Source organism: Stylophora pistillata, chromosome 7, assembly GCF_964205215.1.
Source record: "Stylophora pistillata chromosome 7, jaStyPist1.2, whole genome shotgun sequence".
Lineage (NCBI taxonomy): Eukaryota > Metazoa > Cnidaria > Anthozoa > Scleractinia > Pocilloporidae > Stylophora > Stylophora pistillata.
Window position 1 is genome coordinate 22,675,717 of NC_142525.1, and position 24,402 is coordinate 22,700,118.

The window sequence follows — 24,402 nt, forward strand, 5'->3', positions numbered from 1 at the left end:
TTCGCGTTCCACGAGCATCGACGTTGAATATTCTTAACGATAGTGGTCGAGTGAAAGATGTCGAATTCAGCAACAATGCCACAAGCCAGCATATTTGTGAGCTATTATCAAGTTCGTTCTTAAGCGTCCTATCGAGGGGGGAATTTGCCAAGTAAGTAAACACGAATAAAGTCATCATCGGGCTTCTAGAGTTTAACCGATATAGTTTGGTTAGGATGGACTAGATTTGACTGCTTTCATTTACCACACGATTAAATGTAAGAAATACAAGTTGTACCTAAATTAATGCAAAGAGTGTTACAGCTAATGTAAAAATGATGTGATGAGAGAGAGTCCAAAAGGAGTCAGTAGAAGCTGAATTAATTCAGGTCTTTGATCAGAGTTCAGCGTTTAATTTCAAAGTAAGTTCTTTCGCTATCCTCTCTTTCCATGAGCACACAATAGACAATACATTTTGCACATTGATCTTCAGTGTTGTTAAGAGTTCAATTTTTGGAAAATTCACAAGACAGTGGGAAATACCAGTGTCCTGTCAATGGTGGGAAACATCGATTCCATGTGTCAGAGCCGTAGCCAGACTTCAGAACAAGATGAGGCAAGTTTTGAGCACCGAAGGCGCAAGTTGCTAGGGGGGTCTGGGGGCATGCCCCCCCCCCCCACCCCCAAGAAAATTTTGAAATCCAGAGGTTCAGAAGAACCTTTTTAAGCATTTTCCGTGGCATTTTTCTTCAGCCGGAAAAGTCAATCTTGGACAAAATAAAGATGAGGCAATTGCCTCGTCTTGACTCATGCTAGCTACGGCCCTGTGCGTGGAGACACATTAAAACTGTTATTCAAGTATCGCGGAAAAATCTACTTGAAAGCATCACAGGGTGAGACTTAAATTGAATATTGACCAGAGAACATAAGAAATAAAAACACACCAGCATTTCGATGATGATGATTTTCTTGAATTGCATCATGCAACCATGTACCTTAGGAAAGATGTCGTGTTTTAAAACGCTGCGACAATCGATGAATCGTACTAGTAAGTTATATCGTAGGCGTGTCGCGAGCTTGTCTCGTGTGATAAGAAATAGTACCGTGTAAATCGACCGTTTAACAACTCCATCCATTTTCACATGATTTATCACAGTCATCTAGATAACGTAGTCGCATCCTGCTCGAGAGAAATTTTGAGGCTGCTACGAATCATAGAGGAAAAATTTCAAAAACGCTTGGAATGTCAGTATAATGAGTTACGGACGGACAAATGAACAAGTAGGCCACAGCAAAGAGTCTAAGTTGCCATGGCAACATAAAAAAGCGTCATGTTGTCGTGCGGTCATATGTCAGCGGTCCTCATGGGGAAGAAGCCGTGATCAGTACAATGGTTTTTTTAGATGGCGCCTCCTCAACGAGAGACACAGTAAACGCCACCGACGACGGACCGGCACCAGGTATGGGAAAATCATCGAATTCAAAATATTAGTTTAGAGATAAAATTTAACCGGAAGTAAAATTTAAAAACAACCTAGTGAAAAATTGTCTATCGATTGGGTTGTATATTGAACTTTGGCGCGCATGGCCTATGCACCGACGGCGGGAGTAAACGGTAAACTCAAAATAAGATCGACCTGCGGAAGGGTTGTGAGACCGTGAGACTGAGCACCTTTATTGCTTAGTTTTCTCCACAAAAAACTTCATAACATCTTTAAAAGTTTTAAAAAGTGTCCTAGTGAGGTATGGAAGGTAAAAATTTCTCTCATTTCCAAAAAAAATATTTTGCTATTTGTTTGGGGCTTTGTTCACGATCAGTGGTTTGATCAGACTATTTAATAGCCTCTTAATTAATACTTACAGTACCTTGTTAACTTTATCATTTCTGTACCTATATAAGCAGTATGACAAGGTTTTAATAATAGGCTGTATTTCGAACATACTGCAGTGCAAGATGATTCAGAATCTGATGATTCAGAAGTTTCCAATCCAGTCGAACGAGGCAGACATGAGGATGCCCATAACAGCAATGAAGAACATGGGGATGCCAATAATAGCAGCGAAGAACATGGCTCTGACATAATCAATGATAATGAAGAGAATGTCGGAAATCAACATTTCGGTATTCGCATGAGTCAAGTCATTGTGATTGCACTTTTTACTCTGTAGAATAAAGGCCAAGTTCTCGACAGTGCTATATGAATTTAATTTAAGGTCTTTATTGATTACAAGTAAAAATATATACCTATATTTACATGTTTAAATTATTAATTAAAAAGTTAAAAAGCGGGAGCATATTTAAAATACAGTCTATTAATATAACTAGCTTTGAAACGTTCTGTGTTGACACAAGGTAGTAGGCTTGTTTGAGTTCTCATACGTTTGGAAGATTCTTTAACTTTGGGCAACAAATTATACAGCGAATGAGTAGGCAGGCAGCTAATCCTCTTTGAATAAAGGCTGATAGTTTCTAAAGAAACTGTTTGGGGCTGCGTCGGTGGGGGTAACGAAATAATTTGGATATATCAACAAAGTTGAAATGGTAAATTGGCCACCGTAACGATTACGAAAGCTGACGTTTCGAGCGTTAGCCCTTCGTCGGAGCGAACAGAGGAATTGTGGGTTGTGTGTGCTTTTAAAGGCAGAAAATGGAGCTACGTTATTGGTGGGAACATGGCAACGAGAAAAACACGAATAATTCGTGGAATGAAAAGCGTTCGTTGATCCCTGTGGGATTGCCGGTTTAAAAGATGAGCTTTTGTTCAAGAGTTTTCACGGCTTTCCGTGCTAACTAAGTGTAAGGAAAGACCGCAGATGCCATATGTTGCTTAGAATAATTAGGTAAATGAAAGTGTCTAGCGACTGGTTTCGATGTGTCCTTGTCATTCTTTTCCACGTCGGGAAGGTGTTCTCGGAATCGGTCACCTAGTCTTCTGCCTGTTTCGCCGATGTCTATCTTTTTGCAATAAGTGCAAGTTATGCAATAGATTACATTGGTGGAGGTGCACGTGAAGTGATCGGTGATCTCAATGGATCGTTTTTATCAGTGTTGTGAATGAAAGGACACGTTTTGCATCGTGCACGAGTGCATTTAAAGTGCCTGGTTGGTCATCAGTCTGAAAAGAACTTCTGATAAAAAAATTGCCTATGTTTTTGTTGCGTTTGAATGAAATGAGCGGAGGCTGCGAAAAGATAGTGCTTGTCTCTGGATCGTTTTGAAGTAATTTAAATTTTTTAAGAAGGGGGTTGCTATAATGCGAGCCTTTTTTTGACGAGCCGGAGCCATTTTTTTGCGAGCCCCGGGAAAGTAAAATCCAAATCTGGACGTAATGCCTTTTTATGGTCATGGTCCCAGGCGTTCCTGGTCTAAACCACGGAAACTGAGGATGAGAGTGCGACAAGTTGTCTTCAACATCGTGTGCTCGCTGATTGTAAACAGTACAATATTCGAAATGTTGTGTTTGAGGAGGGTTGCACGGCAAAGATTCCTGTCACACTGTTCGCACACACCGTTCGTGGTAGGCCCACACTAAACGATGTCGAGCGTTTTCGCTCAAACTACGAAAACACTGGCAAAACTGTGACAGCCGATTAACAACAAACTATGAAGCTGAGACGAACACTTCGCTCGAAGGTGGCGCTAACAACAGCGAATTGGATAGGATACTGACAGAAGCAACATGAATAGTGATGTTAAATATCTAAGCTTAGCTCTTCCGTTAAATACCTGTTTCTGTAGTTGGTTTCTATCGGGTTCAATACTTAAAAGGTACGATTTGATATTTCGTACATAATCACTATTACCATTGTGCAAGCGATCGTGAAAGTTGGTTTGCTCTTTGCATGGAGTTACGAGTGCTTAGTGGAAGACATGATGAATACTCTTGATGACTGTGATGTACTCAAAATATTTTCCAATATGACTAATGTACATGAACATAATGATGTTACAGTGTCATTAAAGGTAAAAAAAATTCAGATCTCGTGATGCATATTATAATTGTACTCGTGTTTTGTGTGAATGCTACGGCTTTGTAGTTTCGAATAAATTTTACGCGTGGTGAATTCTCAAGTAAAGCGCTCGCTACGAAGCCCCAGTGAACGCTCCTCGAGAGTCTAGTTTGATATTTTCTTCAGATTTTCACCTTCAAATGCTTTCTGAAGAGGAGCCAAAGACTGTTAGAATAAAATGAGGAGAGAGAATGGAAAGATATAGAACAATCAGTGGCTCGCAATAAGAGGCTTGAGGCTCGCAAAAAACGGCTCCGGCTCGTAGGCTCGCACATTAGTTACTCTCTCAGATCAAGGGAGTTTCACTGTTATGGGTTAGATAATAAGCTGAACTGTACACGCATTTTGACTGACGAGCAATTAATTTGAGGATAGGTGCCAGGGCTCAACACCAACATTTTAACTTAATAGCCGAGCAGCTAGTGACAACCTAGATGTAACAACAACTTCAGTTTGTTTACTAGCCAAACTGGCTCGTGGAAATTGACAACCACTAGCCAAAACTGAATTTCTACTGTGGCTTCTTAGCTATCGTTAGTGTCGAGCCCTGGGTGCATTGATAATGTCACCGCAAGAGACTATAATCTTTTGCATTACCATTGACAAAAATTTTAATTCTCTATTATGGAAAACAAATAGATTCTATGTGATCTAGCGTCATTTCAGCTTGGATTACTTAATTTAGGAAATTGTGAAAGAAAGGAAATCTCAACAGCATAACTTTGCATTTTGATGGAGATTACATTTCAGACCCAAATCAAACAAATAAAACTTAGCAGTTCAGAGAATACCCACCCGGAGAGATGAGACGATTACGTGACCAGCTATAAATTGTGTTCCTTACATAGATTAAATTCTTGAGTCGATTTACTATGGCGTATAGCAAGGATCAGGCGGAAATAGACGAAAAGCACGAAATAGTGTGCGAAGGCTTTCGAGAAGAGTTGCTCTATAAACTCAACGAACTCAGAGAATCGAATACTCTCTGTGATACAACGATTCGAGCCCAAGGACAGGACTTCCCAGCCCACAGATGTGTTCTATCAGCTGCAAGCCCTTACTTCCGAGCCATGTTTACAAGTGAATTGAAAGAGAAAGAAAGTAGCCTCGTAGAGTTAAAGGAGATCAAATCTACCACGATTAGCGACGTTCTTCATTATATTTATACTGGTGAAACAACTATCGACTTTTCCAACGCGAAAGATTTGGTGATGGTCGCCGACTACTTGATAATGCCAAGTTTGAAAAAGAAAGCTGCAGTTTACCTCCAGAATAAAATGATAAATGTTTCCAATTGTTTAGCTCTAGAATCGTTCGCTTCTCGGTATGACTGCCAGCAACTGAAACAAGCCGCAGTTACCTTCCAAACGGAGAATTTTCTAGACGTCTCTAGATCTGAAGATTTCACGTTACTGGATTCGAAGAAAGTCAAAGAGCTGATTTGCATGGATGAGATAAACGTGACTGAAGAAGAGGAAGTGTATAAAGCAGTGATGGCCTGGGTGAAACATGATCTGCCATCCAGGGAGTGCATCCTTCCAGAATTGTTGAAATCTGTTAGATTTTTTTCAATGTCAAAATCCAGTCTACGAAGAGTACTTGATCAAGAGCTTGTTTCCAAAAGTCTAGCTTGTGTTAGGATTATAAACAATGCGTTGGACTTGTTTCTATTTCCGGTGCTCTCCGAGGAAATTTCACTCAAACCTCGCTTATCTTTGAATGATTATGAAGACGTGGTAGTGCTCACCGGTGGAGAAAATGTAAGTGGTTGTACAAACAATACTGAATGTTTCGTTCTTGCCACGAAGACCTGGGAGTCTCTATCGACTATGCCTTTCCCTCGTACCTATCATGGTGCTGCAGTATGTGGTGGACTTTTGTATGTAATGGGAGGAAGGGATTCGACTTCTGTGTGTTGTTTTAACCCACAACGAAATGAATGGAGCACTCTTGACTCTCAATTGTATGGAACAGCCTGTACAGTCACATGCTTAAATGAAGAACTCTATGTAATTGGTGGAGAGGATTCGTGGCGAGATGTTCAAATATACAATCCAGTTCTTATGGAGTGGAGGCAAGGAACTCTTATGGAAACTGCTCGTGCACAACACAATGCAGTTTCTTTACAAGAACGTATTTATGTCATCGCTGGTCACAATGGTGACGATTGTCAGAACAGTGCAGAGTGTTACAATCCATCAACTGACCAATGGACTGAGATTTCTAGTATGGCTAATGCCCGTAGGTCTGCTGTTGCTGCCACAGTTGGTAGTAAAATAGTTGTTGTTGGAGGATTTTGTGAAATAACGGATGATACCTTAGAACCCTCTTGTGAAATATTTAATCCAAGTACAAATCAGTGGAGTTTGGTGCCGAGTCTTAGTAAACCCCTAGCAGCAAGTGGTATTGTAAGTACAGGAGATACTATTTATTTGTTTGGGGGTGCAGACAACCAGTATATATACGGAAAAGTGCATTGTTTTGATGTGAAAACCAGTGAATGGAACAAAATTTCTATTTTACATAAAGGGGCTTGCTATGGTCTGCAAGCATCTTTGCTTAAATTGCCAAAAAAATTTTTGAAAAATAGTCAGTGAAATCACTTCTTACAAAGGTATCTGGGGTATGCATGCAGTCGCCCAAGTCTGTCTGGGAGCCATGTCATCCTTTTACTCCAAAGGAAAAGGTGTGGGAACCAACCATTGAGGGAACACTTTCTGTTGCCCAATCATGAAGATACCAATATTTTTAACATTTGACACAGTGAAATATGGATACATTAAGTTCTGATTTCAAAAAGGGCCCCCTGACCTTTTATAATTAGTAAGCTTTTACCCTAAGGTATAGTTAGGAGCTGTCTCAAACTTCTCTTGGTTTAATAATGTAACATGTTTAAATTAAGTTTGGGTGATTGATAAAATAACCCATATTTGCATCGAAGTATGGGCATATGGTGGAAAGAAGTTATTTTGGGTGCAATTATGACGTGATCAATATTAAACTAATGCAGTGTTTCCTCTTTTTTTTAAGCGTCAAATGTTTACAACTTCTGGGGCGGATCTAGGCCGGGGGTGGTTTGGGTGGCTCAGTTGAACCCCCTAAACTGAACATAAAAACGTATAACAAACGTGTGGTTAAAAAAAAAAGTGAACAAACTCAGCTAATAAATATATATGTTGAAAAGGATATTTCTTTGTGTCTTTGTACGCAAAAACAGCAATAAAAACAAGACAAATTATTTTGTGCCTAGTTGAAAGTGGCCTCTTGTACGCCCGCTCATGGTCCGCTTGAGCTATAAAATTACTGCTTATTAGTGCTTACAGGTCCCGCCAAAACTGACAGTTTATGCCAAATCTGCCAATCATTCCAATTCCGGCATTGCATAAAACCACACTGTTCTTTGGAAATCAGAGTTGTGGATTGTTCTCTCAGTGAGTCAAAGATTGTGCCAGGAGTATTTTAAAGAGAAAATGTACTTAAACATTTCTCAACATCAACTCATGACTTAATGTGTTGAAGAGGACAAAGCAACCACAAATTCACCAGTTTTTCGGACCGTGAAAGGCTTACCTGCGCACCACCATGACGACAGAAAGATTGTCTGGCTTGGAGCTCATGAATATTCACCCAAAAGAAACCCATAGATTATGATGCTGTTGTCCAGAAATTTGCAGAACAGCAACCCCGGAGAAAGTTGCTGGCTGATCCCATTTTTGAGGAATCATGAATTTTTAATTTGAATGAATTTAAATTGTTTATCCGTCTCGATTATTGTCAGTGTTAAGAAAATCCATCCTTTAAACTACTGTAGTTAGCACAAAAATGGTGACTTAAGAGCAATTAAACCACTTCAAATTTCCCCTGAAAACACTGGAAATTGCATTTCAGAGGTCCTAAAATTAAAAATTTTCTGGGGAAACATGCCCCCGGACCACCGTAGGAGCTACCGCCTTCAGCAAACGTTTATCCGAACCCCCCTTCACCAAATCCTGGATCTGCCCCAGAACTTAGCTGAAAACGTTGGTCACCTTCAGAGAATAGGTCCTAAAGTCTTTGAAATCCATTTTTGCTACTATTCTAGGAAAACATACAAGAGTGCCCTTCAAACTTCAGGTGTTTGGAAGCAAACCAGGTCAATTTCTTGCGCCCAATTAGAGTATGTTTTTCTGACATGCATTCATACTTTGTTATTTACTGAACTGTATGGTAGGCATCGGTTGCTACAACATTGAAGCCACAGATGACTTACATTTGTCTTTGAGCAACTTGAATAACTTTGCTTTCCAGAAAATTTTTATAGCTAGGCATCTGAACCTTCAGGCACCCAATGGTTATAGACCATTCCAGGTGTTACTTCTGTCTGTAAGACAACACTTACTTGCATAACTCTTATTTACAACAGAATTCATAAGCACCTGAGAAATTATACTAAAACAGTTATTTGCTTTAGGCTCATTGAAAATTGTTAAAAAATCCCTGAGATGAAGTTAAGGGAGTTATTCAATAATATTCAATTAGCCTGAAGCAAATAACTGTTTTTAGTTCATTTCTCAGGTGCTATTGAATTCTGTTGTAACTTTGTTTTGGTGTTGAAACCATTCTATAACTGACAATTGTTTTTGATTACTTGTATTGGGATAAGCAGCCACTTTATACAAGATTTTGACACATGTATTTAATTAGATCAGCAAAAACTTCATATTTTTCATTTGAAAAGTGTTACACCAAACTTAGTAGCATCTTTGGTGCTCTTCTGAATTGCATTAATTTTTCTTCTATCAAATGTATCACTTCCTGACCTTCCTGCATAAAGAAAATTAGAACCCTCCCTACAACCACCTTGTGGGAGATGATTTAGCAAGATATGATGTAATCCTCAATCAATCAGAGCACATGCATTTCTATTATCATCAGAGCAATTATACCAAAGGGTAACATTAAACACTGCAAAAAAGCATGGAAGGTTTGGGTCTGGTTGACTTTACTATGTTACCCATCCCAAACCTCCTTGTTTTTTTACTTGTTCACTAACATAGCACTGTTAAGCATTGCACAGGGCTCGACACTAACAGTAGCCAACTAGCAACAGGCTAGTAGAATTTCAGTTTTGGCTAGTGGTTTTTGATTTCTACTGGCCAGTTTGGCCAGTAAACAAACTGAAATTGTTTTAACATCTATGTTGTCACTAGCCACTTGGCTAGTAGGTTGAAAAGCTAGTGTCAATCGAGCTCTGATTGCAGTTTGTCTTTCTTGGCCACAAAATATTTTTTTAACACAAAAACCCCTCCAACTTTAATTTGTTGTAGTTGTGGTTGTTTTTGTTTTTGCAATCTCTCACTTTAAGTCTCCTCCCTTGAAGTGCGGTCACAAAAATGGATGCATTTAATCCAAAATTTAACAAAAATTACATTAACTCAACATTAGTTCTTTGATAAATAAAATTGAATGTTTTAGAGTTGGTAAAATTTACTTGAATTCCCCTAGAAAAATTTAAGTGGAGAATAAGCAAACTTTCTGGGAGACTTTGAGATTCAGTAGGGTTGGAAGATTATATAGGATGATGTAAATGTGGTACAGACAGGGAAGGAGTATCAAGGGTACCATTAATAAGTGTTAGTGTATTTCTTCTGCATTCAAACTGATGTTTAAAAAACAGATGTCTGTCATACATTGTCAATGAATGGATCAGGTCAACTGACCATGTCAGGAGGCTCAAAATACCACTATGTTAATTTTTTAGTGCTTTTCAATTTATTATAGTGAAATGTTTGCTTTTGTTTTTGAGGTTTTGCTGGGTGCTTCAGATGGCTTTTATTTTTTGACAATTTTCACTTAAAGTATTTGTTAAGATGAAATAAACAATTTTTAATATAAGAGAAAAATCGAGTTTCCAGATTGTTCTTTGATAATTCTGTAGGAATAACTTTGTTTGTGGAGGGAATGGAATCAATGTTTAATTGTTACATTTAGCAATGGCAAATGTTTTTAAACATTAAAAGTGTTTTCAAGAATTCTGATTCATCTGATTTATGGTTGTTTGCCTCAAAAGTTCTTCTTACTTCTGAATTCTTGATGCAAGGCTGCTTCCTGCAGCTTTACCCCTTCCCTTCTGGATTTTTCCTTGTCCTCATAAGAGGACCATGGACAAATAACTACACTTTTCGCAAAAAAAAAAGGAACTGAACGACGTCAAATCCAATTTATTACTCTTTTTGTCCAGATAATGCTCCAGTCAATTGAAACCCCGGCCCCCCGACCCCCGGAACATAGCGGCGATTGTAACAAGTTGACAGTGTTACATTTGTGTACACTACCCCGCCCATCGGGAAAGTATGTTGGTACAATGCCCGCCCTCGTGGCCCCGGTATGTACAATATTTTGGAGACTTGATTTCCATAATAGTTGACCAATCTTGTATATACACACGGAAGTGACTGTCACATAAATTTAATATATAAGTACCGTATGTGCGTCCTTTGCTGCAGAAACCTTGAACTGCCCAGACAAAACGCCCAATGCACTTAGGTTCTTATTAGTGGGGACACTAAAATGGCGTTACAAGCCCCGCTCCAAATTCCCGGCAAATCGGCAAAAGCGTTACTGGCCCCGTCCCCCCACGAAAACACTTTGTTATAATAACGTTTTTCCACGGCCATACCCCCGTTACTCCCCCGCTATGCCCCGGGGGTCGGGGGGCTGGGGTTTCAATAATTTGACTGGAGCATAACCTCGAAAGCTGGCTATTAAAATTTTGAGCATGATGGGAAGCAAAATCCCGTCCCATCTCCATTCAAGTTCTTTCTTTTCAATTTAAAATGAGTCCATTCGAAGTTTTTCGTTTTTCTAGTTGAATTCATTTCTTAGTCAGTACACAGTGATATTGCACGATATTTCATACCATTAAATCTTGTCTCAAATGTTTCCAATCATTTGTTTCTCGGTATCAAAAGGTCAGAAGGCCTTTTTGAAACAACTCTGAGTTTTTTTGTCATTCATTTATAGGGGTATCCCGAAAACCCTGACCCCCAGTCCATAGCCCCCCTACGGACCTGGTCCACGGAACCCTGTACGGACCGGTCCACGGACCCTCTACGGATCCCCCTTTACGGACCCACCATGAAAAGACATTTCGAGGTGGCGAAATTTTGACTGTTAATTTTCCAAATATTACCGTGGCAATGAAAGGAGGAAAAAAGCCGACTAAAAAGTAAAAAAAAAATAAAGAAAAAGAAAGGAAAAGACCGATAACTTAGCTAACTTGTGTATATATATCCTTCTGCATTCGCTGCCACTGATATTGGGTGACGCTATATCGAAGGCCCAGGATCGAAGGCGTTCGTCGAGGGTAAGAGTAAACAGTAATTTTGGTCAGCGGGAAAATTATGAAACCCGCGAATATTGCGAAATCCCGCGAAAGGATGACATTTAAAAACCGAAGACAATTTTTGACTAAGACACTAGAATGCGTAATGATGGCGACGACTCAGTAAACATATGAAAGTAATATATGTGTACTGCGCTTTCATAAAATGTATGAAAGCGTTCTTCGCAATAATAAACCCTACTTATCTAGTAGGTGGAAATAAGGCCTGAAAAAATTTTAGGTCCGTACACGTACGGGAGTTGAACCCATGATACCGGTGCAGTGCTCCACAAAATGAACTAACAAGCCAACTGGGAGCAGGTCATTTTGTTGGTTCGTATTAAACCCGCCAATAAATTTGAATAATGAAAATCATTTATGTGTACTGCGGTTTCATAAAACATACGAAAGCGTTCCTCGCAGTAATAAACCCTATTTATCTAGTAGCGACTAAGTACTGTAGACATGACTTATTGACTTGCCCTGTTCTGCCAACAGAAGAGCGAACATGATAGGCATGCAATGTCTACTTTCAGTGCTTATAACAAGTGTAAAGTCGTAGTAGTAGCGACACAGGGAGCCCACACAAGCGACGAGTCCGGTTGTTTCTTCGAAATATAAAGGAATGTATGGGAGAATATTGAAGAATCTTATTATCGTAAACTTATATCATGAAATGTCTGAGTTAAAGCTCAAAATAAATGTAAACCTACCTCACTTGCTGTGTATGGTCGTTTCTGTGGCTCTAAATGGCGAATTTGAGCGATTTGGTGGGTCTTGCGTCGACTGGTACTATACGTTATAAGAAGGAGACCTTGTCTCCTTCTTATACAGTAGAGTAATAGTCAACGCAAAATCTACAAGCAAATCGTCACCCGTGCTCTTCGAATTTGGAATCCCCCAATGCTCAATCCTCGGACCGTTGTTGTTCAATCTCTACGTCGGGGATCTTCAAGATATTTTTCCACCTACAATCAAAAGTTTCCAATATGCCGATGATACAACCATGAATAAAAAAAAGTATAATGTAGTCTACATAGAAAACTTTCTTACTTATTGTACAGATGCAGACATTCGACTTTTCCTTTTATGTCTTTCTTCTTCCTTTTTTATGTTTATTTTAACTTTGCGGCATCTCAAAATTCAAAATTAAATGCTCGCTTCGTTTCAGAGATGATGCGTTTAATTTTAATTCAAGATAAGCTCATTTCAATATCTCAGACAATTTTTAAAAAAACTTCCATTTTATGCATAAAATCTTATACAGCAATAGATGAAAAGCAAATTTTCTCACCTTTTTCACTCACTCCCAAAACCGTCTGAAATTAAACAGGTGAAGTCTTTGATGTGCTATCCCTTAATGAAGAAGTACAGCTATCGTCACGGAAAGAACGATATGTTAATAGGACGAACACGAAAAGAAAGGCTTTTTTCTGGACTGAAACAAACTGTATGGTAACCAATGAACAATTCAGCATTGACCGCTTGTTAATTTACAGCAGTGCTAAGTACCAGCCAATTTGTCTTCTTAATTGCGTGAATTGTGAAAACAGAACTTATTATCTTTAACAGAGCTTATTATCTTATAGGCAGGGTAATATTATTATCTTATAGAACTTATTATCTTTAACAGAACTTATTATCTTATAGGCAGGGTAATGGGAAACACAAATTTCCTGAACCTTGTCGCGTGAGTTTCAGGAGAAAAAGAAGATATTTTTAGTTACTCGTTTAATTTTTTTTTTTTTTAATCATTTTTTTCTCTGTACAACTGGGCAGCCTTCCCTGATTGACTTGCATAATCCTGTGTCGTTCTCATGAATGGGTATTGAAACTATAATTTCTTTTCATGGTTTAAATTACTGATGATACATACTAAGATCGTTGTGGAGACTAATTTGAAGCGGCAAGTATCTATAGTATGACAAAAATGATTGCGTTGGATTTGGTCATCTTCAGCTTACAATATATTTTTAAAGTCTCGGTAAGGGAAAATTTTAGTACATTGCTCGAATTTTTTGTTTTAGACTTTTGGAACGAATGGTCCCTAAATTTTATTTTGGCAGAAAAAAAAAATCAGAAAGTACTTTTCAACCCTTCTAAAATGAGCTTTCTCTGTTTCCCGCCATAAGTTGGGCGCGAAAAGTGATTGACAGCCCATGTCTGTTGCGTGACAAAACACTCAAGTGTCATATTTCAAGAGCGTGTGCTGGCGTAGATCGATAATTCAAAACACTCTACTCGCTTTGGAAACTTGAAAATCATCGAAACATCTGCAGAATATGAAGCCTATGAAACAAAAATCGGACTGTGCCTGAACTAGCACAAGGAAACGGAAGAAACAGAGAAAGACAACGGAAAGTATTGTGGAGCATAAGAAAACTACACTGGCGCAGTCAGACAAGGGATCATGGTTTGATCAAGTAAAATGGCTAGAGGAGTAAGATTCGAACGCAAGCGTCTCCGCTCCGAAACTTTTCTCCTAAATCGACTCAGAAGAACGTAGAGAGAAAAGAAACAACATTGTACTTGATCTAAATTTGCTGAATGGAGCAATCGAGGTCACTTGTGTGCAAATCTTGCCATTGCCCTGTGTTTTGCCCGGTAGTTAACAAAATACTCAAATAAAAAAAATGACGCTTTAAGCGTACATCTGCTCAAAAATCAAACAGTTGAAATGTTTGGCTCAAAAATGCAATTTTTGCGTACAGGTTACCCCTGGGATATGGAAGATAAGGAATTTTATATGTTTAAAATAACATTAAAGTTGGAATTTTGCCCTTGTTAACCATTCCAAGGGAAAAAAAAAACGTTTGCCTCTTGGAATTTAATAGCCCAAATTTTGAGAGCTCAGTTGAAATATGTGAACTAATTGCAAACAGATGTTTTGCAGTTATACAAAATAGCGGATTTAAACATTACAGGAAAAGTGAGTAAAATCAGAATCATTTTCCCTCTCTTTACTCCGCCAAAAACGCCATGCTTCAACTCGGAAATAATAATTTGTTTCATACAAACCGAGATTTACTCTATGAAGTAATACCGTTCGTGTTTCTGATTGGAAGAACGATGTATTTTCACAGAGTAAATCTCATTATGCGTGAAATAAAAACATCATATCTTGGAAACTGCTTGAACGATGTTTTTATTAGTTGCGATGTGGTCTCACGTTCGTTTTTTTAATGCATCGCAACTCGTGAGTAAAAATCGTTCGTGCGCACTTTCCATGGAAAAATCTCCAGAAGGTTAATAATAATACTATGGCAATTTTTGGGGTCGTTCGTGTCATCAGGCTTACTCAGAAATAATAAGTTTGACAACAATAATAATGAAATGGCATTTATTTTGGCCTAAGACAGTGCACTGGCGGTGGTCCAAATTTTCAAGCTTTGACAAAATCCTGTCACCTTGGAGTTCTTACAAATCGAGAGATCATTTCAGGATGAAAATCCTTAGAGAGCAAAGATAAATAGGACAGGGGTTGTCTCATCCTTGCATAATTTTTTTTTCTCATTACCTATCTACCAAAAAATGCATATCGATGCTCACTGTGACAACATAATAACATATAATGGGACGGAAAGTTTATGACTCTATGATGAAATTAAATGAGAAAAAAAGCCCCCCAAAAAATACAACCCGGGAACACACAAAAAAATCCAACTCCATTTTATCAAAATTACACAGGAAACTTTTTAATCGATTTTATCTGCATTCGAATGTAAGAGTTTTCGGACAAATGTTTGTATTGGAGCGACTGCACACCTTGGGGTTAATGTTGGCTCGGTGGGGGGGGGGGTGTGGGTGCGCAGTTCATTAGACACTGACATTGATACGAATTTTCAAGCAAAAATTGTCCATTTGCACTCCATTTCGTCATTGTTGTGCGAGGTCCTTTTCTTCTCTAGCCTTACGCAGTACTTCTTCGGCACCTCTGGCGATCAAGGCCCGCGCTAACTTCTCGCCCAGTTTTTCAGCTGTCACAAGGGTGTCGCGCATTCCCGTTGGGACATAAATACTCGATTGGGTGAGTACGGCATGAGGGCAGCTACCATCCTGGATTGAAGGGTCTGGAAGGGTTCCCGTTACGGTCTCCATGAGACATTCCGTTCCGTCCAAGCTGAACACAGCACCTGTTATGGTTAACTAAGATCACAGAATGAGAGATAAGTTTTCTTCATCGCAAACAGAGAATGGGAGGAGAGGGATTATGCCAATGAGAGAAAAACCTTGAGAAAAGCAGTAGGGCTTTACTCATTTAATTTTAGTGACCGTCATTCGCCATTTTAAACACAGTTCATTTAACAGAGTAAATTAACAACCATTCTCCAAAGTGGAGATGGTTAGAAACCACCAAATAACACCGACACTGAAATGAATAGTTTTTCTTTTTGGTATATACTAAAACAGTGAAGTAATATAGCACAAAAAGATTATTCTAACTCATTTATTCCTGAAACGATTACAATATTTTCATTCGCAAGTTCCGCGTGCATTGCTCGAAGGTAAATCGCAAGCCATAAGGATGTATTCGTAGTTATGAGTGGCCAATTAGAGCGCGCCGTCAACGCTACCCACTGTTTTAGTATATACTAAAAAAGTTTATTAACTGATTGATCGATCGAATTGATCGATTTGATCGACTGTTCAATTAATTGTTTGGTTGATTGATTGACCGAATGATTAATAACGAGACCAATTAATTGGATGGATCTGTCTACTGATTCATTGATTGATTTATGAATTGATCGACTGATCGATCGATTTATTGATAAATTGATCGACTGATGGGTCCATTGATTGACAGACTGATTGATTGACTAACTTATTGATTGATAGACTGATTGATTGATTGATCGATTGTCTAACTAGCTGACCGACTGGTTGATTGATTGATTGATGGACTGACTAATTAATCGATTTGCAATACCACACCTGATTGCCATCCAAGCTAGAAGTTATTCCAATGGGAACGCTGCATCCTCCCTCCTACATGAGAAGCAAACCAAAATAGTTTATAACATAACCAAAGTAAAGCGCCCGCTCTGATTGGTCAATTTAGCGTCCCCCATTTGCCCATGGGTGTGCGCTGCTGACGTGAGCAAATGCAAAGACTATTTTTCCGCGCGCGCTTGTTTTTTTCTGGTCGCGTAAGATTTGTTAGATAAAAGGGAACTCTTTAGCAACAATGTATCAATGTTATGTTATAAAACAAATGGTAAACACCACAGCGTACACTATTGAGTTATGGATGGACTTGGGAGGTTTGCTAAGCACTCAAGAAGCTAGAGTCGCTCTCGGCTATCGCCTCGAGCGACTCTTACGCTTCTTTCGTGCTTAGCAACCTCCCGCGTGCATCCATAACTCAATAGTGTACGCTGTGGTGTTTACCATTTGTTAATTACCATGTTGAATCTACAAACTATGACTATGACTATGACTTGCTCTATGTGAGAGAGAGGATTTAGAAAAAAACACCAAAACAAAATCCTGCGTCGTCAGTAAGAGCATATAACTCACCAAAGTCCTCAAGAAGTTTCTCTCAGCAGCACAACAGATACTGGTGTCTCCATCGATCAGTTTAGACACTAATTCAATGGTTTGTTTATCGTCAAGATTAACTTCAACTGCCAGAGCTCCCTAAAAACAACGCAAATTGATCATTGCCAGATACAGTCGAACCTCGATTATCCGGACCCGTTGGGACTTAGATAATCCAGTCCGGATAATCAAGAGTCCGGATAATCGAAAATATGAATATTAATGATACAACAATGTAAACAAAAGAAATATAGATAACACACTTTAAATTCTAAAAGTCTGCTTCGATGACTCTCCGAGTGCTCGATCTTTTGAAAGCGGAGGAGGTAATGCGCTGTTTTAAACGCACTTTTCCTGAATTTAGCCATAATCTCTGAATTTTTTTAACTCATAAAGTTTGGAAGATCAAAGCTCATTAATAATCATGAAAAAAACGGGAACAGAGAAAAAGTCCTCATAATCGAGGTTCGACTGTAGTAGAGAATCTTAAGTCACAAAAAAACAACCAGAATAAGGTGAAAACCAAAACCAAAACCAAAACCAAACCGACCACAACAGCCAATCAGAAGAAAGGAAACCACCTTTAAGAGCTAATGAGCACTCAAAGTAAAAACAACCAAACTGCTTAAAGCGCGGGAAAACGCGCACATACATACATACGTTTATTCAAAGCATTTGAAAACAAAGATAAATGTACAAAGAATGCTTTAAAAAGGGAGTTTAGAAGGTTGGCTCTATGTAAAAAACTCCCAAAAGAAAAATCTTAAAAATATTCTAATATTAAGATTCTAATACTACGAAATATTTAAAAATGCATCTAAAGAACGCTTAAAACATGCAAGATTTCCCGCTCCTACAACCCACTCGGGTAAATCGTTCCATTCTTTTACAATTCTCACGAAAAATGAATCTTTGTAACAGTTACAACTGGATGCTTGAAACCTCAGCTTGTAATTATGATTACTTTTTGTTCGATTTGACGCTAACTGGAAAAAGTCTTGGAATTCGAGATTACTGAGAGAAATATATATTTACAACATTCGATCAGAGAAAAATACAGTCTTCGAGAGAATTCATTTACGCTATTAGACCCAAGGACGCGCTTAATTAACCCAAGGACTTTGTTGGCTTTGTTGACCACCACGTGAATATGATCACTCCATGATAGATCGAACGATATTGTAATACCGAGATCTTTCATATTTTTCACACTCTAGAATTTCACCGTTTGGATCAAGTGTATAGCTCCCTTTCGACTTATCTTGTTTGTGCGTTATTCTCATTGTTTCACATTTATCGGGATTAAATTTCAACTGCCAGGATTTACACCATTCAGTGCGTCGAAACAAGTCAGATTTTAGCAGATGCGTATCCTCAGGAATGTTCACTATCTCCCTTTATAGTTGACCACTAAATTTTCTCCGGTTCTTATTGGTTTAAATCGATCACGTGACGCGATAGTGTTCATCCGTGGAGAGACACTATCAGCCCATAGTGCCCGCATGCGGAAAATACCCGGATGGATAGTGCCCGTCCGCGGAAAATACCTGGATTGAAAAGTTTTGAATAGTTTGACGGCCGCGAAGTTAGGCAGATCGGAAAAACAGTGACTTTTCAATTCTGGCAGGTATAACATATTATTTAGCCAACGTACGGTTGCGAATTATGGACATTTGTGACAAGCTGTAGGCGCGGAAGAAAAGTTAGTGGTGAACAATAAAAACAATAGAGTGTTTATGTCTCGGAACTATCGGTCTGATAGTTGCCCCTTGGAAATTTGATGTTCTTAAAACTAGAATATTTGTTTTAAGAACATCAAATTTCTGCGGGGCAACTATCAGCCGATAGTTCCTCGACAGAAACACTCTATTGTTTAAATAGAGTTTAGTGTCGTCTGCGTACAATTTCACAGCGGAAGAAACTCCAGTTGATATATCGTTGACGTACATTATAAACAAGATGGGCCCTAAAAATTATTCCCTGAGGTATGCCTGATTTTCCCTGAGGTACGCCTGATCAGATGCAAAACTAAACCCAATCACGACCAAATCGTGATTGGTTTTAGTTTTGCATCTGATTGGTTGAGAAAGTGGCCAGAGTTTTCTAGACCAATCACAGAACGAAGTAAAAAAAAGCAAAACCAGTGCAATCTTGGATCACATTCGACACACAATTGAAAACTGCTCTGTTAGAACTCAAAGTGAAATCAAGTATCAAGACTAGAGGGCGGAATTGAATGAGTAACGATTTTTCTTACTTTAGGAACTGATTTTTTTAGGCGAACAAACTACACAGTCATATAACAGACCTCGCAATATGCTAAAACTGCTCCCAAACCCAAATTAATTGTTTGTAGTTAGTGTTTGCAACAAAGGCTGTAAGACAATACGAAACACCTACTGAGAATTGACTTAAGCGATTGAAATTTCCGTTTGCGAAACTAATAATTGTCTCTAAAATGTTCCACACTTATAACGTAACGTAGTATCTTTACAGAGATCTAACAGGTCATTGGTCTCGCTTGGAAACGTATCGAGGCTCGCTGAATTCAAGAATATGCTGATGTAAAAACTTTCGTAACTAACCTGTCCTACAGCATACAAGCATTCATTAGGACCAAGAACCTGCGCAAGAAAACAAAACTTGTGACGAAAACAGGAAAATATCCCTACAAAGACAAACTACAAACCAAAACCAGACATTCCTTTTCAACCAAAGGCTTTTCCGAAAAACGACTAACAAATTGCTGTGCGAGGATAGTAAATAAAATCAGGAATGGATCTGACCTGCTCGATACGTTCCGCCCAACCCATACGGTCCATTCCAGCAGCTGCCAAGATGAGAGCGTCATATTTATCACCAGCATCAAGCTTGTTAAGTCTAGTGTTCAGATTTCCACGCTGATCATTGAAAACAAGTTGTTAAGGAAGTTGAACCCGCTTGTCAAAAGTACCAAAGAAGCCATGAACTCTGCGATACCGGTGCAGTGCCCAGTTGGTAGAGCAGTACCAAAGAAATTCACGAGTTCTCTTTCGATTATCTATGTCCAAACATATTTTTATCAAAGTTGAAGTTTTCTTGATACTGGTTTTCGCTGGCGACGAGTCGGAGTCGTACTCAGAGTTGGGATCGTAGACGGAATCGTCGTCGGAGTCGTAAGAGCGCTTCCGAATCAGAGTCATAAGGTTGACGGAATCGAAGTCATAAGAATCAGAACAGTTTCATTTTTACTGATTCCACTCACATCTCTGATACTTATGATCCAGTGAAAACTAGATTGTGGCAGTTTCAATCGGAAGTGGAAGAACCAACCAATCACAATGCCAGTTTTCAGGTCCTTCCAATGCAGTCTTCCGCTCACGACTTCGACAATCCAGTTTTCAATGGATCAAAGGTGACGGAGTTATAACCGGTATCGATATTTTCCTTCTGATTCTGTCAGTTTGAATTCACTGGATAGTATCGCTCTACGCTTCTGATTGCGACTCCGAACGCGCATCCGTCGTAATTGAAAACCAACCTGAATTTCATATGGTTACCAGTCTAAGTCCGAGATTCCAGTGATTCTACTTTACTTTAATATTAATACTTTAATCTGTGATAGGTCGTTTCTAAACCAATAAAAAAGATCTTACACTAAAAAAAAAAGACCAATAGCGATTTAAACACTCACTTATTCCCCCGCTTTGGGCGATTTGCTCTTTGTTCGTGGAGTTTTCATTGACTCCTAGTCATAATTTCATTGGTTTTGGTACGATGGTTAATAGAAAGCACTTTCATATATAGAGCTAAGCAGTCAGTGCTACTACAATGCCTAAGGTTTGTTACCATAGAATCGTTAGGGTCACAGTTTTTCTTCCGCAATCCTAGCACTCGTGCGCCTTAATCAAGTTTTCTAGCGCGTAGAAAACCAAAAATCTTTTGAAATACCATTTTATAAAAGGATACAACATCTTCAATAATTAAATGAGGAAAAGCTCTTTTGAGCTGTGCACTGCGTCTAAGTGAACTTGTTCCAATCACACTACAAGGGAAATAAATAACACTGCACATGACCAACATTAAAGAAAATAACATCATTCCTTAGCAAATTTAAAGACGTGACGTCACAGTTCATTATGGACGTTTTCGCTCCATCAAAAAGTGACTTTGCCCGCTTGAGGGATGCCCCATAAAATATTAGTTCCAAAAGATGGAAAAACAAAAGAAGGTTCACAAACAAAGAAAGAACAAGATTAAAAGATTTTTTAATTATTAATTTGATAAATAATCTATGTTTTCTTTCAATGGGGTCGGTGGACACTCTTGGAATTAAGTATTCATTATCATTTTCGATTATCATACTTGTCTATAATTCTTGTGAACAAAATTACACTTCACAGTTAATTCTTACCTTCCTTTGGGTAAAGAAGCAAGACTGGATCCTTTGTGTTTAGGATGAAAGACAACTACATCATAGGGGCTGTCCCGTCTGACAAAAAACAAATGAAATATTAAATTAAAAAATCTTAATCCATGAGTGATCTTGTAATGTCAAATTTGCCTTGTGAAATTGAAAAAAAAATCACATCATATTTCACCAATCAACCTTTACAGCTTAACATCAGCATGTATATTCTTCACACCATAAGAAACCAAGCTGTATAACAGATCTTCCAAAGAAAGCTTTCAAAAAAGTCCTTTGCAAATTGCTATTTGATATCTTAGAAAAAGAAGATAACTACATTCAAATCCCCATGATCATTAAAAAAAGTTGGTACATTGACACACCTCCTAAGTTCAAATATCTTCTTATCTTTTTCTGTGTGACTCTGTGACTGTGTGACTTTGTAAATAATGACTCCTTGTCCTTAGATACTAGATGATTTATGCTATTCAGGTAATTGTCGTGCCCCACCACGATTAGCTTTCTAGCTATTTGCAGGGCAAACTATCCCACTTTTATTTTATGTAAAAAGATCAAAGAATAAAATTGTTGTTGTTGTTGTTGTTGTTACTGTTCTCCATAAGGTAAAGGCTCCATAAGGTTAATAGCCCTTCGCTCTGACGAGGGGCTATTAACGCTCGAAACGTCAGCTTTTATAATCGTAACGGTGGCCAATTTACCATTTCAACTTAGTTGATATATTCAAATTATATCTTAAGGTAGCTTCTTTAGTTGGTGATCATTTCCTTTATTCTTGTGACCTCAATGTGTGATTCAGGGCTGATGTTGCAAAGAGAAATTATATGCAGTAGTCACTATTAAGAATTAAACAGTTACAAACCATTACCTGAAGACAGCCCCAATTAACATGCCAGGTGGAAGAGTGGATGGAAGATCCTTCAGTGAATGAACGACAAAATCCACACTAGGTACAAACAAAAAGAACTCTCAGTAAGACAACATATTCTTCTGTAAAATCTTAAATCAAAGTCATCAAAATGAACAATCAGAAATAAAACCACATGAAGCCTATAAGAAAGAATGCTAAGGAACCTTCACCAGGTGACAACTGGTTTCAGTTTAAAGTGAGATTAGTAATGTAAGTGACTTTACCTTTATGTATTAGAATCACTACATGTACTTACCTTTTATTAGCTAAGGCAACTTCTAATTCCTTTGTAAAGACACTTTTTTCACCAATCTAAGGTGAAAAAAAAGGGAAAATATTTCAGTCAATATTATAAGATATGTAGGCACGTGGGCAATATCAACACTAAATTAGAGAGTTTTACATCAATTACTATAATTATGTTTAATTATCTTTATCTATATTTAAGGACAAAAAAAGTATATAGGCTTTTGTTTCATTGTGATAAAGTGATTTTAAAATTAGAGAGCGTTTCTTAAATAAAAGTAACAAGAGCAGGGTCATGGTGTTTGGCTGGGACAATAAGATTATTCATCAGATTAAAAATTGTGGTGGTAAGATAGACACTTAAGATGTCCTTAACTCATGGCAAAACAGTAGTAATTATAAGGGTGGTTTAAGGAATGTTGTCTGACAGGATTGTAATTTAAAATTAGTATCGTTATCTCACTCTAAATTATAACAAACTACATAGAATTATCTTAAAATATTGATACAATCACTGACCTTTGGTAATGGTTTTTCTAAAATGTTGTCTCCTATGGTAGACATGGAAACTATGAGGGAAAAAGAAAAAATAAAAGCAACCACCAGGTGGTCACATGGTGTGCAGGATGGACCAAGGGTGAAATCAGTAACTCTTAACCATTTAACTCCCAAGATTTGATTGTTAATTCTCCCCTCTAACTGCTCCACATTTCCTAGTAAAGAAGTCATGAGACTTTGTTGCTAGATCAAGACTACTCATTATCTCATCACTTCTGGGAGTTAAGGGCAGGGGGAAAAGACAGGCACTCAAGTTTAAGCCAGAGCCATTGTGCTGTTTTCCAGGGAAACGTCACCTTGCCTCTCTCTATAACCAGGAGTAAGAATGGGTTGTAATAACCTCTCTAGGAACCCCGAGAAAATTCTGAGGGGTACCTTAAAAATTGACCTGCATCTTACAATTCAACAGAAAAAAGATTATTGTGGTTGCTATAGAAACTATCCTAAGCTCCAGCAGTGACATGAATCAGCCTCATAAACACACTTTACAACCTGATCACACCTTGATTTCTACCAAAGATGAAAAATCCTTAACAAAAGTAGATGAGATAAAAAAAATAAAAAAAAAACAGAAAAACTCACCAATTTCAAAGGAAGTGTTTGGCGAAAGCTTCTTGAGCTCTTCCACAATAACATTAGTCTGAATAAGAGCCAACTTCACGAAACAAAACAGAAAACGGCATGAAATAAAGTCTAAATTGGTTACCTTCTACAAAGTATCAACTACCTTGTGAATTACCCAGCAAGATGTCAAGATGGCCAGATATTGGCCTTGTTCTACTCAATCAATAAATTACATCATTAACAACATATTTGAGAGAGTACATTAAAGCAATGCTATGAGGTAAATTTATGACCACCAAACAATCAGTTCTTCGATTTTTTTTTTTTTTTTGTTTTAAATTAGAGCCCACCACACCCACCCCCCACCTTCAACAAGTTCCCCCAAACCAGGAGTGCGCCAAATCTGTTGCGAGTACATTATCGTCGAATCGTACGTTACAACCAAAACACTTAATTAGACTCTAAAGTGGCATATTTTTATTTCAATATGTGTGCTTTAAACTTCTCTTAGTTTAAAACTCACGAGATCGATCGAGTCTTGACCAAATTTAAAAATCTTCTAGAACCGGAAAGAATTTCTAAGCGTTTGACTTAGAGCATACAGATATCTGAGTACAAAGAAGAGCAAAACGATTTTTCGCAATTAAGACGCGAAAACTAAGAAGTTGATCTCCTAAAATTACTTCAGCGCAACAGTAATAAATTTAAAGCGTCGCCTAACATACCTGACTCTTACGTGATCCAACTTTTACGACTCGAGCTATGTCCGCCATATTGACCGAGTTCCCTACACGTGCGGAAGGACTGGGGACTAATGACTTTCAT

The 24,402-nt window shown here is 38.3% G+C and overlaps 2 protein-coding genes and 1 long non-coding RNA gene across 3 annotated transcripts in view; 1 reads left to right on the forward strand and 2 right to left on the reverse strand.

The window, feature by feature from the left end:
* Nucleotides 1-12,907, reverse strand: part of LOC148727126 (uncharacterized) — a 17,462-nt gene extending 4,555 nt beyond the window's left edge. Inside the window, exons 1-2 of the long non-coding RNA XR_015990076.1 lie at nucleotides 12,648-12,907; nucleotides 12,067-12,321 (exon numbers count right to left, since the gene is read on the reverse strand). This is a non-coding gene — a long non-coding RNA (uncharacterized LOC148727126). The remainder of the gene's footprint in view (nucleotides 1-12,066; nucleotides 12,322-12,647) is intronic.
* On the forward strand, nucleotides 4,742-7,228 carry LOC111329858 (kelch-like protein 12). Its single transcript, XM_022934613.2, has one exon. The coding sequence runs from the start codon at nucleotides 4,863-4,865 to the stop codon at nucleotides 6,585-6,587; it is 1,725 nt and encodes a 574-aa protein (XP_022790348.1). The 5' UTR covers nucleotides 4,742-4,862; the 3' UTR covers nucleotides 6,588-7,228.
* Nucleotides 12,908-14,676: 1,769 nt separating the features above from the next.
* LOC111329862 (porphobilinogen deaminase) lies at nucleotides 14,677-24,390 on the reverse strand. Its single transcript, XM_088727139.1, has 12 exons — nucleotides 24,303-24,390; nucleotides 23,596-23,668; nucleotides 22,975-23,024; nucleotides 22,466-22,521; nucleotides 22,168-22,245; nucleotides 21,288-21,365; nucleotides 20,843-20,918; nucleotides 19,681-19,794; nucleotides 19,480-19,518; nucleotides 16,874-16,993; nucleotides 16,289-16,342; nucleotides 14,677-15,499 (listed from the first exon to the last, which is right to left on the reverse strand). Exons 1-12 carry the CDS (start codon nucleotides 24,348-24,350, stop codon nucleotides 15,230-15,232), a joined length of 1,056 nt encoding a protein of 351 aa, XP_088583265.1. The 5' UTR covers nucleotides 24,351-24,390; the 3' UTR covers nucleotides 14,677-15,229.
* Nucleotides 24,391-24,402: the final 12 nt, after the last annotated feature.

Excerpts from the sequence above, each read along its gene's own strand:
- LOC111329862 (XM_088727139.1), bottom strand. The coding sequence starts at position 24,350 with ATGGCGGACATAGCTCGAGTCGTAAAAGTTGGATCACGTAAGAGTCAG. Across the intron at positions 21,366-22,167 it reads TTAATTGGGGCTGTCTTCAG|ACGGGACAGCCCCTATGATG; the intron begins GTAATGGTTTGT and ends GTTTTTTGTCAG. Across the intron at positions 20,919-21,287 it reads GCTTCTTTACCCAAAGGAAG|TGTGATTGGAACAAGTTCAC; the intron begins GTAAGAATTAAC and ends TTTCCCTTGTAG.
- LOC111329858 (XM_022934613.2), top strand. The coding sequence starts at position 4,863 with ATGGCGTATAGCAAGGATCAGGCGGAAATAGACGAAAAGCACGAAATA.